At 46.1% G+C, this 20,283-nt stretch overlaps 1 protein-coding gene across 1 annotated transcript in view; it reads right to left on the reverse strand.

Annotated features, from left to right (window-relative positions):
* Positions 1-359: 359 nt before the first annotated feature.
* Positions 360-20,283, reverse strand: part of LOC147621464 (Urb2/Npa2 family protein) — a 77,570-nt gene continuing 57,646 nt past the window's right edge. Inside the window, exons 9-11 of the mRNA XM_086824205.1 lie at positions 1,653-1,756; positions 1,418-1,509; positions 360-859 (exon numbers count right to left, since the gene is read on the reverse strand). Coding sequence (XP_086680331.1) covers positions 783-859; positions 1,418-1,509; positions 1,653-1,756 — 273 coding nt within the window. The 3' untranslated portion in view covers positions 360-782. The remainder of the gene's footprint in view (positions 860-1,417; positions 1,510-1,652; positions 1,757-20,283) is intronic.

Consider the following 20,283-nt stretch of genomic DNA (forward strand, 5'->3'; position numbering starts at 1 on the left):
CTTGCTCAAAAACAGCTGATGCAACTTTTGTTCATGTTTGCCTTATGCCCACTCCTCCTATACAGGTCAAAAGTGAGGGGGGGAGAGACCCATCCATGAAAATAAATGGACCTGCAAACAGTAACGAAGAGTCTTTTTATTTAGTAGTTTCTTGGATTTTAGATCGTAATGCTTTCCTTGTGCAAAGCAAGCCAAAAAGAGAACACTAGCAAATATTCTTTCGCACTACTTATCATGGCTTTGAATGAAAGACAGCATATTGTGGTTTCTGCAATTGTTGATGTTGTAAACTTTGTCGTTGGAGTCTTTGATTTCATCAGAAGGGTCCACCATTAAGAGTCACAAAGCTTGGTTGAATCTAACACAAACATAAGTCAACTTTCTTTTTAAAAATTGCCAATTTGTGTGCGCTAGCTTGTAAGTTTCCGCTATTTGACATGAACTATTTGCGTCGGTCAAAGTGCAGCTTGTATTACAAATAGCTGTTATGTTTGTCCACAAAATCAACATAGCTTGCTCCTTGCGATTGGGACTTAGTGAATGCAAACATGGATTGAGATGCTCCCACTCTTTGAATTCATAAGACATTTAAAACCAGCCAAATTTTTACTACTGTACAAGATGAATCACTACTCAATGAGGGTAAACCCCTGGTTGGCTTTATCCCAGATTTTGCAGCTTTCTGATGAAAAATTTGGGGAGCAAACATGACAAGGTATTCTTTACACGAGACCAAACATTGCAGAATGAAGAAGTCTGCACAAGCACATGATGATTCTATCTCACACTTTTCCTGTGTACTTGAAGTGCAGTTCATAGTCACGCCGTAACTCTGTAAGCGCGCTTCTCCTTGGACCCTCTACAAGAAAAAACATGAGAAAAGTGCATAGGTTAAAACTACACAATCACTTAACCTGCACAAGAGGGAGAAAACTTAAAAAACATGAGAAAAAGTGCATAGTTTAAAATACACAATCACTTCACCTGCACAAGAAGGAACATACTGAAAGAGATCACACTTGTGCACAAACTTCACTTGATCTCATAAATAGCACAATTCACATAAGCTTCGTGGGTGAAAGAAAACCACTGCAACCTCTGTGATCACTACTAGCTTGCACTGTACTAACAGATCCAGCAAGTCCATGTTCAGGATCAATCACTAAGTGAGCCATAATGTACACTTCCAAGTTGTTGTGCCTATGTACGCTCTTCCCTCCCCCCTCCATTTGTAGTCTCCCATAGTATATTTCGTGTTATCTGTGAGTATTTTTTGTTCTTACATGTAAAGCCAACCCTGTTCTGCTTAATGAAGAGGTTGCAGGGCCTGACCATGCGCATCTTTAAGAACATTTACACTTCATCTCACACATGCACACACTCAAGCATATATTATACAGTGTTGGTTAAAGTTTACCTCCAAGGACAGCATGTAGTTGCTGTAGATCATCTGCTGAGCATGCATCCACCAAAGCATAAGCTCCCGGACGGAGGGTCCCTTCAATTTCTCTGAAATGAAATGCTTCATGGTAAGCCATAGAATCACAACATTGAAAAGTAACATTTCCACATACACAAAAAGTAGCCTTAAAGAGAACGATTCTCCTTCCAAAAAAGATTATAAATAGTGACAAATGGTTCAAACACAGCACCTGGAAAGACCCCCAACAGTCATGCCATATCCTGAAATGATACAGATGTAGTCTGAGAGCAGATGACCAAAATATATTCCCAATGTTTCTTTATGTTCTGCAACCTACATTACAGAAAGCACAACAAGATCACTCCTTCACAAGCAAAGCAATCTAATTTACAAGGTCAACCTAAATTACATTAGCAACATTCAGAAAAGCCTTCCCTTCGACTTCACATTCTTCTAAATGCATGTCACGCCCAACTTTAACATATGAATAAAACTTACATGAAAGTAGCTTTCAAGATCCACATTTTTCTTGCAAATGTTTTTAAAGCTAAAAATTGTAAGCATGCATATTTTAGTAGTAAAAATCAACAAAGCTTGCTGGTGCCTCTTGCCCTAATGGTTTCAAGACAAGGCTGCCCAAAAAGCAGGTCCAAAGTTCAAGTCCAGGAAATGTAAGCAACACAGACCCACTATTTGTGGAACCACATCCACTACCCAACGGAAACTACAGAGAGATCAGATGGGATTACGACATGTTCCATGGACACAGGTAGGGCTCACCATCTCATCCCTCAAAAGATGAGGTTCTCAGCTACCTTTGTAACCCCTTTTCTTTGACAGAAAATAGGCTACTGATGAAAGAGAGCGACCAGCCTGCTTGACCCTGCCAGATAATACAGGAGTCAATGCCAAGGCGGGGATCTCCGAGATGCTTAGCAGCAACATTGGGGTCAAGGAGGAATGTCCTCCAACCCTGAAACTGTGTGGCTTTGAATTTATAGGCTCTAGGTTATATTATAATGTGCATGCCAGGAGGGTGATATGTTTAGCCCTGAATGGAAAGGTTTGATTGCATACATTCGATAACTTCAAGGGCTGCCCTCACAGAGGCCCAATAACTGCACAGGAGGCGAATTGTAAGATGCAATGCAAAAGACCAACAAGAGTAAAGTTCTAAACTCAAGTCAGATGACACATGATAATTTTCAGTTTGCTCAAGAGGACGTGTCACATCTCCTTACCCAACTGCAGATAACCCTCGCAAGTGACCGGGGGAGGATGAGATTGCCTAACAATAGTCGGAATAACTAGGGATTGGGATGGATCGCATGGTATATTTCCCTGTGGGAACTCCATTAGGACGAGAGTTTTCGGATGTGTGGACATGTGTAAATTATTCCATTGTTATTCCAATAGTTCACCTGTAGAGCGGACCATGACATGGGGTGGAGGTCCAGCGCACCAAGACTTAGTTGGAAAAGGATTGATCACCATGACTCATCGGCTTTAAAAGTCCCAAGGAATTTTATATGGTGTGTCTCAGGATATGGGCTCCACATGGACCGCCTTGCACCGCTTCACTACAGTTTGGACTCCCCTTTTTTGATGTCATTTGAACAAGAGACTGTGACTCCTCTCTATCTCGTTGTGTAGCATTAGGGAGGGGTTTTCTCCCCATTTGATATCATTTGGGCGGAGCTTGTTCCTTGCAATGTCGTTGGAGATGGAGGGCTTTGACTGGCTACCAGGTATAGGGCTGCCCGCTCTCTCCGACTCTATTTGGACTATACATTGATGAGATCTCTGATTATATTGGGACACGAGGGGACAGAGGAGCCCAGTTGGCTGGCACTTGGATACCTCTGCTCTTATATGCTGATGATATTGTGCTTATAGCAGACTCACTAGAGGGTATGCAGAGGCACTTGGATACTTTACATGCTTATGCACAGGACAGTGGGCTCTCAGTTAACCTTGGTAAGACCAAGGTTATGGTGTTTAATACTACAGCTCAGTGGGTCTCGAGATCAGCGCCTATTTTCACATATGGGCAGGAGACAGTGGAGTATGTTGACTCATACACATATCTTGAAGTGGTGTTCACTGGGCCCACATTCTCCATGAGGGGGGCAGCAAAGGCCAGATTGACTAGAGGATATGCAGCACTAGGAGGTCTAGAGATGAGGATTCAGGCTACGGGAGGCCAGTGGATGATTCGGAATGGTTTACTATTTTATAATGACAAAATTTGAATACCACACGTCCCGGACATTAGGTCCAAGATTCTTAAGGAGTGTCACGACGCCCCTTTTGCTGGACACCCGGGGTACATAGAACATTAGCTTTAGTGAGACACACTTTCTATTGGCCACCAACATGATGCAGCGCATACTTTTTTTCAAGACATGCAAGAAATGTTACAAGTTGTGAAGGAATCTATTAGAAGTGCTCAAGACAAAGACGGATTTTATTCTAATAGACATCGTTCACCGAGAGAGTTCTTTGAAGGAACGATGGTGTATTTGCGAGTTCCAAAAGATTCCGAGACTTTACGGACAAGTCGATCTCCGAAATTATCCCTTAGATACTACGGACCATTTCAGGTTAAACACTAGACTGGTTCAGTTCCATATGAATTGGACTTGCCTTCTGATGTGAAAGTTCATCCCGGATTTCATGTTAGTAGAGTTAAGGAAGTATTGGGTGGCGCAGATCAGCTAGTTACTCCTCAAGAAATCATAGATGTCAAGGATATGACATTTGTGCCACACGAACCAAAAAAGATTCTTGGATTTTGTGAAAGACGTTTGCGACATACGCTACTCACAGAATACAAGATCAAGTGGAAGAATCGTGTTGAGGACGACGCTACATGGGAGACATTGACTACCCTTCAGAGGGACTACCCTGGGTTTTTACTGAGCTCAAGAGTGAGCTCTTAGAGGAAGGGGAGTATGTCATGTGCACAGAGTGTATCTACTGTGTGCAGCACGCACACAAGACTAGCTTTGAGGCTTGGGGTAGCTTGGAGCTAGGCTGGCTGATTGGTGAGTTGGGCTAGGGATGGACTGACGGGCGGGCGCCCAAGTGGGGACGCCTTGACAAGCGGGCACCCACGTGTGGACGCCCGGTGACCAGCCAAGAGCCTATAAAAGGGTGGCCAAGGTCAGTCAGTTAGCCAGAGTCTCACAAGTCTTTGTGAGAGCTCTGCAGCCAAGAACCTGGATCTAGTGCAAACGTGCACTTGCTTCATGCGACCGAGACCGGCAGCAATCTGGAGTCCCACAAGGGTAGCTCCGTGGTGGTATGGGACGTCACGGGGTAGAGATTTGTTGGTGCATCTTGCTAGTTAGCTTAGCTCGTGGCTCGGTGGGATAGCCAAGTCTTGTGGGTTTCGCCCACAACTGTCATGGTTGGGTGGTGAGTCAGGCATGCACCACCTTTATGTTTTAAGGCTTTGTTTTGCAGGTTTCGAGTCTCGTTTCAGGATTGCTCTATGAGGAGAGATTTGATAAGGTGAGCACTTCTCTTATGCCTCTACCACCATAGCTCCTTTCCTTGCACATCGCTTCAACAAGGCACTTGTAGAGGGCTTCCCACACACATGGAGCATGAATATTATTACCCCCATTCAGAAATCAGGTGACCCGATGGACCCCAGGAACTACAGGACTCTCATGGTTGGCCATATTATAGCCAAGATATATGGATCGGTACTTGAGACAGTGCTCAGCTCTCGAGCTGAGAGGGAGGGTCTTCGTGCTCCCGAACAGGCTAGGTTCCGTAGTTACTTCTGCACATTGGATCATATCTTCACCTTGAGGAGCCTAATTGAGTAGGCCAAGCCACGAGAGCAGAGACTCTATTGTTGCTTTGTGGATTTCCGCAAAGCATTCGACACAGTGCCTCGGGACTTGCTCCTACAGAGATTGCAGACTCTTGGGGTGCCTTCAGATATGATCTGGGGGATCATTGCTTTATATGAGAGGGTGACGGGACGAGCAGGATGCCTAGGTGGTCTGTCAGAGGAGATACATAGCACTATGGGGGTGAAGCAGGGCTGCCCACTCGCCCCGACACTCTTTGGCCTATACATAGATGAGGTCATGGACTTCATAGACACTCTTTGGCCCGTCACAGACTTCATAGACAGAGGAGTGCTTCACTCTCAGGGGTTTGGGTAACTTTATTACTCTATGCAGATGACATCATTCTAATATCTGACTCGCAGGAGGGACTTCAGCACCACATGGACGCCTTAGATGATTTTTGTGCACAAAGAAGCCTTTGAGTGAACCTTGGGAAAACCAAGGTTATGATCTTTCACACTTCCAGACAGGTTATGAAAGATACAATGATCACATATAGAGGCAGCCAGGTGGAGGTGACATAATCATATGTATAATTGTGTATTACCTTCACTTAGTAATGGGAGCCGTTTCTCCATGAGACAGGCATCACAGGACAGGCTCACTAGAGGTTATGCTGCCCTTGCATTGATGGAGCGACTGTGTCATCAAGCTCACTTCCAGGAGCCTCGCACCATAGCATGGCTATTTGACACCTTAGTCACCCCAGCTATGATGTATGCAGCACCGGTATGGGCCCCTAACCTCTCCACATATGATTGGCGTCGGATGGAGAGACCGCAGATCCTCATGATCTCTAGGACGATTCACAGCAAACCATCAGTACCACGTGAGATCGTCAAAGCAGAGCTTGCCTGGTAGAGGCTCTATTTCAGACCATAGCCTACATCAAACGCATCAGAGGCATGGGTCCAGAGAAACTACCCCGCTTGGCCATGGAGTCCTCACAAAGTATTGCCACAGAGGACCATCACCTATCATGGTATGCTGCAGTAGATGAGTAGTTCTCAGCACATGGGCTCAACATGGATAGATTACCACCCTTCTAGTACGATGATGACTCCCCATGCTTTACACTCTCCCGAGAGGAGAGGAATAGAGTTCTGAGACAGGATTTGATCCAGATGCACACCAAGGAGACTTGGTCGGGTCCCCTTCCCACCAAGATGCAGTACTGCAGAGATCATTTCCTTAGATTCACAGAGGATGGATTTGTAAGACGCCCAGGCTATATGGATGTACAGCTGTCTCACGCTATGAGCTGACTATTGGTCAAATCAGAGTTTCCTCTCACTCTGGAGATTGAGGCAAGGAGAGAAACACGGACCTCTAGAGAGGACAGAGTATGCTGATTATGCCACAGAGAGGTAGAGACAACGAGCATTACATATGCATATACCCTGTATATTATGAGATCAAAGAGAGATACCACTGCTTGTTCAGAGAAGGTTTTGGCCAGCTTAGCCAAGTGATAAAGTATCCTGATCAGAGATGCTTAGGCCTTTTTCTCCTTGAGCTACACCGACATAGAGAGAGGCTTCTACAGGTGCAAAGCCACAGATCACCAGCTTCTTCAAGCCTATCAACGAACCACATCCCCCTCCCCCTGTATCATCTATCTCCCGATGAGGGCTCACACTACAGAGAGTGTAACGGGAGGCGGACGCGTGTATTGGAATCGTATAAATGTGAACAAGATTCTGAGCACTTAACACTTGAGCATTACAACCACAAAGCTGAAAATGACAGTACACCACATAAAGGGGCCGATGATAGGCTGACCCCCCCCCCCCCCTTTTTAGGTTATATTACCATTAGAGTCTGCAAAGTACAAGATTACGGGTGCCTGGGGATTCACCACCAGCCTGCACTTGATTCTTCCAAATACATTATGAATGCACAGGTACTCCGCCCTGCACAAGATGTAAATGGATCTTTAGGCCCTGTTTCCACGCGAGAAACTGATCCAAAAACCTGTGTTCTCCGCGAGCAAGTGTCCCCAATGCTTGCCCTAAGCACCTGCTATACCAGGAATCCTTGAGACACATCCATGCTCACATATTCCATTGCTGTCCGGCCTGTTTTGTGCAATAACCAGTCCAAAACAGCAACTTTCTGTCGCGCGAAATCCACCTGTAAAGGGTCCTACAGCCCTGTGGAGTTCCCTAGAGCTGTCCTGTACTGTCCAAGTTGACTTTGGACACCTGTAACCAGCCCAAAACTCGCAATAACCAGAAATTGCAGGTCTGAAATTTACCAACCAGCCCTTTAGAAGAGTGTGGGGATCATTGTCCAAGCTTGTGTGAGTCCGGGAAGCAAGCAACCAGCCCTGTAGCAACTCCCAAAGCTCCAACCAGCTCTCCAATATGTTGAATAATCAGTAAAACAGCCCAAAAGGGCCTCTTCAGGGAGGCGCCTTTTTCAGGTGCCACCTCAGGGGCCTGGTGGGTACACATGCTGGCTGACATGTGTCCCAAAAAACGCAGGCAGAAAAACAGTACGAGAGAGAGAGATGTAGGCGTGTAACTCTGCTCTATATACACAAGAAGATCCCGAGGAATGATACAAATGAGGTATGGGGGTTGAGGACCTATATATACCTCCCTAGAGGGCAATCGGCCAGCATAAGGAAAAGCCCACGATTGATAAAAAGGTCCACGACTGCATAAATGCAGTCGGCCAGCAATCTGGTGCCCAAAACTGATCAAAACCAGTCGGCCAGCAGCAAGAGTGCCCACGACTGATAAACACCCAGTCGGCCAGCACTGTACTGCTCTTGGCACCCTCTGGCAGCCCTCCCAAGCCTCAGAAAAAATGGGAAAAATAGGGGAAAGATACGGAGAGTGGGGAAAAATGGGAAAACACCTCATAAGGGCGGGCACACCCACAACAAAGGCCCTGGTGTATAAAACTAGACAGGAGATGACTTCTAACACCCCCTCTCAGCTCCTGGCTGTGTGACCAACCCCTGGGAGCTGGGGTGCCGCCTGTGCAAATCCTGAGAGCGACTTCGTGAAGAGGTCCACCGTACTGTCCTCCGTCGAACAGAACTCCAGCAAGATGTCATCAGCAACGATCTGTTCACGAACAAAGTGCCTCGGGATGACCATGGGTTCCTCCAGTGGAAGCCCAAACCTGCAATGTAACCTCCTCCTGCTCCGTAAAACTGCTCCTGGGCCTGAAGTAGATCCCCTCGTGTCCGAATCTCCTCCCCAAACCGAGTCACTCCAACCGCGGAGTCGGACTCCATCCAACAATCCCCCTCCTGTGTACAAGAGTCCATGACCCTTCGCATGCCGCAGAAACCACAGGAAACGCAATCCTGCCTCCCAAAGAGACATCTGCAACCATGAGCTCAACTACCTCATCAGGAAGCTCCCGTCCAATCTGGTGTCCATCAACCAGATCAATGAACCATACAGGCTGCACGCTTTAGACAGGCTATGTTGTTGCATCCTTTGCAAATCCCAGGCAATAAATGGGAAAGTATTTCCATGGATTTTATTACCGGATTGCCAAGAACACATCAAGGCCACAATTCTATTTGGGTTGTGGTAGATCGCTTGACAAAAATGGCTAGATTTTTACTGACCCGGAAGACTATTACAGCTACGCAATTAGCATGGCAGTTTATCGAGCAATTGTTTAGACTGTACGGGTTACTGCAGGACATAGTCAGTGATAGGGACTCTTTACGAGTGATTTTTGGAAACTTGTTTTTGAGAAGTTGGAAACAACTTTGAATTTGAGTTCCTCTGATCATCCTCAATCTGATGGCCAGACTGAAAGAGTGAATCAGATTTTGGAGGATATGCTTCGAGCATATGTATCCAAAAGACAGAGTTCATGGGAGGATTATCTTCCTATGTTAGCGTTTGCATATTACATTACTAAGCATACGAGTACAGGTTTTAGTCCTTTCATGCTTATGTATGGTTTTCAACCTAGATCACCTGTTACAGTAGGATTCTCACAACTTCAGCATGATGCAGCACGTAATTTTTTGCAAGATATGCAGGAAATGTTACAAGTTGCGAAGGAATCTATTAGAAGTGCTCAAGACCGAGACAGGTTTTATTCTAATAGACATCGTTCACCCAGAGAGTTCTTTGAAGGAACGATGGTGTATTTGCGAGTTCTGAAAGATTCCGAGACTTTACGGACAGGTCGATCTCCGAAATTATCCCCTAGATACTGTGGACCATTTCGTGTTACACGACGGATTGGTTCAGTTGCATATGAATTGGATTTGCCTTCTCATGTGAAAGTTCATCCTGTATTTCATGTCAGTAGACTTAAGGAAGTACTGGGTGGAACGGACCAGTTAGTTACTCCTCAAGAAATTATAGATGTTGAGGACATGACATTTGTTTCGCACAAACCTGAAAAGATTCTTGAATTCCGTGAAAGAAGATTGCGTAATACGCTTATCACGGAATACAAGATCAAGTGGAAGGATCGTGCTGAGGAGGACGCTACATGGGAGACATTGACTACTCTTCAGAGAGATTACCCTGGCTTTTTAGTGAGCTCAAGAGTGAGCTCTTAGAGGAAGGGGAGTATGTCATGTGCACAGTGTGTGTCTACCGCACGCACGCAAGACTAGTTTCGAGGCTTGGGGAAGCTTGGAACTAGGCAGGCTGATTGACGAGCTAAGTTAGGGATATACTAACGGGCGGGCACCCAAGTATGGACGAGCGGGCGCCCAAGTGTGGACGCCCGATGACCGGCCAAGAGCCTATAAAAGGGTGGCCAAGGTTAGTTATTGAGATATAGAGAGTCTCGCGAGTTTGTGAGAGCTCTATGGTCTTGGAGCCCGGATCTTGTGCAGACGTGCACCTGCTTTATGCAACCGAGGCCGGCAGCAATCTCGAGGCCCGCGAGGGCAGCTTCGTGGCGGTATGGAACGTCGCGAGGAGATTGGTTGGTACGTCAACCTAGTTAGCTCAGCTCGTGGCTCGGTGGGGACAGCCAAGGCTGTGGGCTCGCCCACGGCTGTCATGGTTGGGAGGTGAGTCAGGCCTACACCCCCTTGTTTGTTTGTTCGTTTTGTTTGCAGGATTTGAGTCTCGAACCAAGAACGATCACGAGGGGATCCGTGGAGATTTGACACCCTCCATCTCCACGGCCTCTCAACCATTACGTGGCCCACGGCGACAATCTACACTTGGGGAGAATCGGAACCCCAAGTTGAAGGAGGAGGTGGATATGGTGGTGGCCCGCTTCTTCTTCCACGACCACATTGCCTTTCAAGCGGGTAGGTAAGTGCAGTCGATCATTGCCAATTCATCATTCATGTTTTCATCATCCTAGTCCCCTTCTCATTAGTAAATTGCTTTCTTGAATAGGTCGGAATACTTCAAGGTCATGGTTAAGAAGATTGGGGAGTATGGCTCAACCTATACGCCCCCCTCATCCGAGAGCTTGCGCACTACATTGCTCGAGAAGGAGAAACGCATTGTAGAGCAAGCGGCCGACAACACAAAGCAGCAGTGGGAGAGGAACGGAGTCTCTCTCATTGTGGATGGATGGAGTGACACCCACAAGAGGAGTATTCATGGCGTGGTTGCATATTCTCGCGGAGAGATGTACTTCATCTCATCTCATGATGCATCCGGCACCGGGAAGAGCGCGGATGTGCTTGCAGCGGAGTGGGCTACCACCATGGAGATCATTGGCCCCGAGCATGTAGTGGGCTTTGTTGTGGATGGAAAGCCTTCCAATAGGGCGGCGGGAGCTATGTATGGACATGTCACGGTGTCCTTTTGTATGGCTCATTGCCTAAACAACCTCCTCAAAGACATAGGGGCATTGCCATGGATCAGTCCGCTCATTGAGGACCAACACCATGGTCTCCTTTGTCCTCAACCACTAAAGACTATGGCACGAGTTTAACAAGAGGTCCTCTCTCTCTCTCTCTCCTCAAATATTCCGACACCCGGTTTGCCTACAACTTTCTCATGTTGGGCCGGTTGAAGGATTGTAGCGGTGCTTTGAGGGGGACTTTTCCTTAGTGATGAGTTTGTTGACATGCAAGAGTCCCGTACAAACACTAGCTAAGAGTGTAGGTTACGAGCGGATGATGCCTCTTGGTGGGAGCGTGTGAAGACCACGGATGCTATGGCGAGGCCCATAGCCTACCTATTGAGGATTGTAGACGCTATGCAACCATGCATAGGCAAGGTCTACGAGGCCATGGATCGCATGATAGAGAAGTTGAAAGATCCATGCCTTGTGTCTAGGAAGGTGGAATTCCTACTACTCTCCATTGCATGCATCAGCTTATGTGGTGGATCCAGAATTCCAAGGCAACAAGCAGGAGAGCGACCGGGAGGTGAGCGCTGGATGGAGGATCATCTTGGACCGTCTTGTGCCTGATGCATCGGTTAGGTACAAGATCAGGGACCAGCTTTCCATGTACAGGTCATTTCATGGCTCCAATGGCTGTCATGATGCACAGATTGACCGCTCCAAAGTTGGTGCTGCTCTATGGTACCAGAGCTCCACATACTAGGCCAGGCTGTCAGCTCCTCTTGCTTGGAGCAACTTTGGAGTACCTACAGCCACATTGCCTCTAGGAAGAGGAACCAACTTGGGGTAGAGCGTGCCAATGACCTTGTCTTCATCAGCGCGAACTTGCGAATGCTTTGCAAGAGCATGACCAAGAAGGCAGATCCCTTCACCGAGTGGGAGATGAGTCAACAAGAAGGGCAACAAGAGGATGAGGTGCAGGAGCAGCATGCCAGTGAGGATGAGAGTGAGGATGAGCTTGATGCTCCTTTGGCACAAGCTACCCATGACCATGATGCGAGCACTTCACGTGGATGATCATGCATGGATAATGATTCATGGGCCTTACTACTTAGCTCTAGCCTGTAGTCTCTAGGCTTTAGCACTTTTTGTCATTGACTCATTTGAGTCCGTCCATGTATTCTACCTCCTTAAGATTTAGTCGTGACTCTTGAGTCATGACTCATTTTGTATCTACTTAATTATTAATACAATCAACCGTCAACGCCTTCACTCTTTGATTGCCATATTTTGTTAATATGACTCAAAAGCTTACCATTTTAGTGTGAATTTTTGCTCATTTTGATGTACTTCCAAAGTATAATAAGTGTAGAGTAGAAAAACTTTAAAAAAAAGTATTTTTGAGTTTCGTTTCCTCCCCCGTCCCCGTTCCCTACTTATGGCCGTCCCCCGTCCTGTCCCCCGTCCCTTGTGACTATGCTCTCTCCTCCATAGCTTTGCGGTATCGTGCCTGGATCTGGGCAGACTAGGCCTGATGGAGTAGTGGTGGTCTGCATTCGGGTAATCGCGGTCTCCTGGCAGCTCTGATCTCCGAGGCTCTCTGTCACAAACCCCTATATTCTAGGGACATGCGGATGCGTGTCAGGCCTAGAAACATGCGGATGCATGTATGTATTATACTTGCGCATGTGTATGGATCATATGAGTGGATGCATATGAGTCCAAGGACATGGCAGGACATTTGTGGACTTTCGAGCGGTGCCCGTGTGGATTCCGACCATGCACACATGGTGTGTTATGATGGCAGGCGGAATATTTTCAAGTACAAGAATGATGATAGGTGGTTCTCCAAGTTTACATGTGCACAATGCATAAATGATGTATGCCATAACTTTATTTTACTTTGTGTGACATTGTCTTGCTGCCTGGACAATGCTTGTTATTTTCGCTTGTGAAGTCCGAGGGACCGGGGACGCCCGGGCACCTTGTGGACACGTGTGTGCACTCCTGTTTGGGCCTAAAACTGTGGGCTTATGGGTTTTGCAGGTGGTAAGTGCGTCCACACTCAATTTACAGCTTACTTCATTTACTACTAAGGTTTATTGGTTTGTAGGTCCACACTCATTAATAAGTGGCCGGACAACTTATAATGCATTCGCATTTGGTTGGACCAAAATTAATGAAGTCCGGACAGCTTATGGCCATTTCCCATTTGGTTGGACCTAAACTTATAGAAACAGGACAAATGGAGCACTATGGGATAGACACCTACCTGGACACCTTATGGGGACACATGTCAGCCAGTATGTGTACCCACCAGGCCCCTGAGGTGGCACCTGAAAAAGGCGCCTCCCTCAAGAGGCCCTTTTGGGCTGTTTTACTGATTATTCAACATATTGGAGAGCTGGTTGGAGCTTTGGGAGTTGCTACAAGGCTGGTTGCTTGCTTCCCGGACTCACACAAGCTTGGACAACGATCCCCACACTCTTCTAAAGGGCTGGTTGGTAAATTTCAAACCTGCAATTTCTGGTTATTGCGAGTTTTGGGCTGGTTACAGGTGTCCAAAGTCAACTTGGACAGTACAGGACAGCTCTAGGGAACTCCACAGGGCTGTAGGACCCTTTACAGGTGGATTTCTCGCGACAGAAAGTTACTGTTTTGGACTAGTTATTGCACAAAACAGGTCGGACAGCAATGGAATATGTGAGCATGAATGTGTCTCAAGGATTCCTGGTATAGCAGGTGCTTAGGGCAAGCATTGGGGACACTTGCTCGCGGAGAACACAGGTTTTTGGATCAGTTTCTCGCGTGGAAACAGGGCCTAAAGATCCATTGTTTGAAATGTATTCATTCATAATGTATTTGGAAGAATCAGGTGCAGGCTGGTGGTGAATCCCCAGGCGCCCGTAATCTTGTACTTTGCAGACTCTTTTGGTAATATAACCTAAAGGGGGGGGGGGTCAGCCTATCATCGGCCCCTTTATGTGGTGTACTGTCATTTTCAGCTTTGTGGTTGTAATGCTCAAGTGTTAAGTGCTCAGAATCTTGTTCACATTTATACGATTCCAATACACGCGTCCGCCTCCCGTTACATTGGTATCAAAGCTCAGTTTTTCCCCTCATTGGAAAACGGTCTGAGGCTTGGAATCATAATTGGTGACCTGATTTGAGTGTCATGGACAGCCACATTTCTGACAGTGTGGAGAACACACAAGACCGTGAATTTCATGGTACAAGGGATGCAAGAGATGCTGCAGGCAATGATGTCTATGGAGATGCAGGTACTCATGACACTATGCATTCTGATTTGGAATCTTTGAGGCGTCAAGTGCGACGCTATAGGGCTGAAACCGAAGAGCTCAGGTCATTGAAAAATGACCCGGATGTACAAAGGGTGTTGGCTGCGAAGGCAAAGGCTTCGGTCCATGAAGTCACTTTTGAAGCAATTGCAAAGGAAATGGATGTTGAGAAACCCCGAGAGCTTGCACTTGCATACCTAATGGTTAAGGGTGATGTATACACCGAAGCAGATGGTAGATTGGCTTTCAAGAAGCCACCCCTCATGGCTGCCCGTGATGGTGCACATGATGCACAACAAGCAAGAAGAGCACAGCAAGTGCCAAATGCTGAAAGGACAAGAGTCCCTGGTGCTAGGCTTGATGCAGGTCAAGAGAAGAGTAAGGATGAGGGATCCTCTACTCATTCCCACTTTGCTCTCCAAGAAGACATATCCGTTCTCGTGTTGAACTTTCCACTCATTCGGAGAGTGTGGCTCCAAAGAGAACGAAGAGGGATCGTGAATCTTCATCGCGGCATCATCACCCTGGAGATGAACAGGATGTACATAGGGATGCACATAGAAGGAAGAAGCCTCGAGAGTTCAAGTCCGGTGACAAGGATGTAAAGTTTGAAAACTTTCAGGGACGGATGGACTCTACCAAAGCACTTGCTTTCATTAGACAGTTTGAGATAGCTTTTTGCAATGAAGACTTTTCGGAAAAGTCTATGCTCAGGCATGTGGGAATGCATCTCAAGGATACGGCAAGTGATTGGTGGCTTGCCAAAATACTTGATGGAAGTGCTGCCCCAACTTAGTCTTCTTTCAAAATTCAGTTTTATGATCAATTCTTACCACCAAACTTTGCAAAGGATGTACGCAAGGAGTGGGATTGGCTGTCCCAAGATGAGGGAGAGTCCGTTGCTTCATACATAGCAAAGTTTTGGAAAGTCCTTCTCAAGGTTACTCCCTTCATGAAGATTGGAGAGGACGAGAAGAAGAGAAAGTTTGAATCGGGGCTCCATCACATCATCCAACAAAGCTTGGGAGTGTACCCAAATAAGACCATACAAGAGCTTATACACTCAGCCATGATTGCGGAGAACTTGCACATGAAAGCACCCACAAATAAGCCATTTGCAGGTCAAAACAAGAGCAAATTCAGGGCTGGTTATGACCAGAAAAAGGGTGGACAACCACCTAAGAATGCTCCCAAAGATGGCCGAGATGCAAAGGATGACTCCGAAAAGAAGCCGGGGGGTAAACGCCACAATTTTGGGCTCTCAAAACAGCAATTGGAAGAGTACAGGAAGGCTGGAAAATGCTTTAAGTGTGGCAGTAAAGATCATATATATCCTAAATGCCCACAGAATCCTAAGAATGCTGAGCCTAATGTGGAAAAGCCTCTTGTGAATGTTGTACCCGATGTGCAGGGTAATACAGGGCATGAGTCCAAGAGAGTAGTCATATGCAAGGCTTGGGGCAAATTGAAGGATCAGCCCGCTTTGTTTCTTTTTGATGATGCTTCCACAGATAACTTTATATCCGTACAGATGGCTGCTGCCATAGGTCTCAATGTGAAAGACATGGGAATGCAAATGAATGCAGATGCCACCGTTGAGGGCAAACAGGTTGATGTAACTCCGGTCATTGGTAAGCTCCGTGTACATATACAGGACTACCTCGACCATGAGAGCTTTTTAGTGGCTCCTCTTACACGTTGTGATGTTTTGTTGGGGATGCCCTGGCATCACCGTTTAGAGCCTATTAAGGCTTACAAAGAGAAGAAAATCAGCTTTGTATATAGAGGCCGTGAGCACTCTATAGATGCTAGTACTACTGGAAGTACCATACCTCTTGTAAGCCATGTACAAATTAATAAGGCAATAAAGAAATCAGCTTGTTCTTACTTGGTTTTTGTACGTGATACCATTGAACATTCTAGTGTTGATGTTAGTACATTAGATCAAGACAAGCTTAACTTTTTGAATGAGTTCAAAGATTGTTTTGCGAATGCTTTGCCAGCAAGGTTGCCACCCGAGAGGCCGGAAGATCATTGCATAGATCTAATTCCCGGTAGCTCTCCACCTAATAGGCCACCATACAGGGTGAGTGCTAGTCAACAAGAAGAGATTATGGCACAGGTGAATGAACTTTTGGAAAAGAGTTTGATTCGGCCTAGTTCCTCGCCATATTGCTCGCCGGTACTTCTTGTTCAAAAGAAGGATGGTACTTACAGGATGTGTGTTGATTACCATGCCCTCAATAAGATAACCATCAAGAATCGGTTTCCGATTCCACGCATTGATGACATCTTGGACAAGCTTGAAGGTTCGGCATGTTTCAACCGAATAGACCTCAAGAGTGGGTATCATCAAGTGAGAGTAGCACCTCAAGATGTACACAAGACTGCATTTAGGACAGCCTTTGGTCTTTATGAGTTTTTGGTGGTGCCTTTTGGCCTTACAAATGCACCCGCTACCTTCAACAAGATGATGGACAGGGTGTTCAGAAAGCATAGAAAGTTCACGGGTATATTCTTTGATGACATTATTGTATTCTCAAAGAATGAAGCCCAACATCGTGAGCACCTGGCTATTGTGTTTAAAGAGCTTAAGGAAAATCAGCTCTACATAAATGCAAAAAAGAGTGAATTCTTCCTCCCAGAGATTCACTATCTTGGTCACATTGTATCAAAGGATGGTGTGCGCATGGATCCCGCAAAGATACAAGCCATGCAAGAATGGCCAGAGCTGAAATCAGTCCATGAAGTGAGGAGCTTCCTTGGTTTATGTGCTTACTACAGGAGGTTCGTCAAGCATTTTGCTTTCATTGCCGCTCCGTTACATGAGTTAACGAAGAAGAAAGCAATCTTTAAATGGACACAAGAAGAGAGAGATGCCTTTCAAAAGTTGAAGAGTGCAATCATCTCGGGACCGGTACTCATTATTCCGGATTTGCACAAACCTTTTGTGGTGGAATGTGATGCATGTGGGGACTGCATAGGGGCTATTTTGAACCAAGAAGGACATGCCATTGCCTATGAGAGCAGACGCTTGCAACATGCAGTGCTTCACTTACAGGTTTATGAGAAGGAGTTGTTGGCTGTAATTCATGCCCTTACTATTTGGAAACACTATCTTTTAGGAGCTGATTTTATGGTCAAAACTGATCATCAAAGTTTGAGATACTTTTTGACTCAAAGTAAGCTCTCAAAGAAGCATATGAGATGGGCAAATTTCCTCTCAATGTTTCATTTTCAGATTTTACACACTCCAAGGAAAAAGAATGTGGTGGCAGATGCCTTATCTAGACGACCACAGGTTCATGCTATTACAGTTGCATACCATGAGGACTTATCGGATATGCGTAATACGTATCATCTGGATGAGGATTTTGCACATGTATGGGCTGATTTGCAAGAGGGTATTGCTGTCCCATCTTATGTCATAAGAGATGGATATCTCATGATGCAAAATCGTATGTGTGGTAAAGAACCTTCGCCATAAGGTTGAGTGCCATGCTCCTCCATATGCAGGTCATAGAGGCATTTTGGCCACAGCACAAGCTTTGGAGAGGTATTTCTTTTGGCCAGATATTCGCAAGGATATTGAAGCATATGTACGTGAATGTATGGTATGTCAAAAGGTCAAGTTTGACCGACATAAAGCACCTGGATTGCTTCAGCCTTTGCCTATACCAAATGAACCATGGGAAAGCATTGCTATGGATTTCATTATGGATTTGCCAAGGACGCCACAGGGAAATGATGCTATTTGGACCATCATTGACAGGTTTAGCAAGCAGGCACATTTCATTCCCGTGCGCAAGACAATAAAGCCAGATCATATGGCTAGGATATTTTTGGCACAGATATTCAAACACCATGGCATGCCTAAATCTATTGTGGGGGATAGAGATCCTAGAACCACAAGCTTATTTTGGCGCGCATTGTTTGACAATATGGGTACAAAGCTGAACTTCTCATCAGCTTACCATCCACAGACAGATGGGCAAAGTGAAATAGCAAATTCAGCCGTCCTCGACTTGCTGAAATCTTATGTATCCGACCGCAAATCGGATTGGGAGAAGTATTTACCACTTGTGGAGTTTGCCTACAACAATACGGTACATACTTCTACGGGTAAGGCACCCTTTGAGATTATCTATGGCAAGGTGGTACTACCACCCATCCTTCGTACAAAGGATGAGATTTTTGCAGCAGATGAATATGTCAGAGACTTGGATACTGCATTTGCACAGGTACGGACAGCCATAGACAGGTCTCAAACCAAGAATAAAAAGGCAGCTGATAAGCATAGAAGGGATGTACAATTCAAACAAGGTGATTGGGTCTTGCTGAAATTTGCAAAGGCACGCCTTCGGAAGAGGCCAGGGAAAGAGGGAAAGTACCCTAAGCTTTCCAACAGGTACCATGGACCTTTTCAGATCTTGGAGAAGATCAATGATGTTGCATTTCGGCTTGTACTCCCAGATCATTGGAACATGCATAATGCTTTTCATGTGAGCCTATTGAGGCCTTATGTGGGACCGACACCGTTTGAGCCGGTTTTGGAAGACCCACCCGAGGTGGATGAGCTGGAAGAGATTCTTCAACCTGAACAGATTGTTTTTCACAAGGAACGAAAGCTTGCCGGAGGCAAACTTGGCCGTAGGTACCTTGTGAAGTTCAAGAATTATTCAGCTTTGGATGCGAAATGGATGGATGAGGCCTACTTCGAGGATTACCCGGATCTTTTGAAGGCCTATCTAGAGGCTTTTCAGTTGCGGTCAACTGAAAAGCCGGGGGGAATGTCACAATCCCCTATATTCTAGGGACATGCGGATGCGTGTCAGGCCTAGAAACATGCGGATGCATGTATGTATTATACCTGGGCATGTGTATGGATCATATGAGTGGATGCATATGAGTCCAAGGACATGGCAGGACATTTGTGGACTTTCGGGCGGTGCCCGTGTGGATTCCGACCATGCACACATGGTGTGTTATGATGGCAGGCGGAATATTTTCAAGTACAAGAATGATGATAGGTGATTCTCCAAGTTTACATGTGCACAATGCATAAATGATGCATGCCATAACTTTATTTTACTTTGTGTGACATTGTCTTGCTACCTGGACAATGCTTGTTATTTTGGCTTGTGAAGTCTGAGGGACCGGGGACGCCCGGGCACCTTGTGGACACGTGTGTGCACTCCTGTTTGGGCCTAAAACTGTGGGCTTATGGGTTTTGCAGGTGGTAAGTGCGTCCACACTCAATTTACAGCTTACTTCATTTACTACTAAGGTTTATTGGTTTGCAGGTCCACACTCATTAATAAGTGGCCGGACAACTTATAATGCGTTCGCATTTGGTTGGACCAAAATTAATGAAGTCCGGACAGCTTATGGCCATTTCCCATTTGGTTGGACCTAAACTTATAGAAACAGGACAAATGGAGCACTATGGGCTAGATGTTAGAAGTCATCTCCTGTCTAGTTTTATACACCAGGGCCTTTGTTGTGGGTGTGCCCGCCCTTATGAGGTGTTTTCCCATTTTTCCCCACTCTCCGTATCTTTCCCCTATTTTTCCCATTTTTTCTGAGGCTTGGGAGGGCTGCCAGAGGGTGCCAAGAGCAGTACAGTGCTGGCCGACTGGGTGTTTATCAGTCGTGGGCACTCTTGCTGCTGGCCGACTGGTTTTGATCAGTTTTGGGCACCAGATTGCTGGCCGACTGCATTTATGCAGTCGTGGACCTTTTAATCAGTCGTGGGCTTTTCCTTATGCTGGCCGACTACCCTCTAGGGAGGTATATATAGGTCCTCAGTCCCCATACCTCATTTGTATCATTCCTCGGGATCTTGACACTTGAGAACATAATCTTCTACATACCCTTTCATCTTTGGCCAATAAAAAGTGTGTTTCACTAACGATAGTGTCCTGTGTACCCCAGAGCGTCC

Source organism: Cibotium barometz, chromosome 30 (genome assembly GCF_041138505.1).
Source record: "Cibotium barometz isolate CiBa-2024 chromosome 30, ASM4113850v1, whole genome shotgun sequence".
Classification (NCBI taxonomy): domain Eukaryota; kingdom Viridiplantae; phylum Streptophyta; class Polypodiopsida; order Cyatheales; family Cibotiaceae; genus Cibotium; species Cibotium barometz.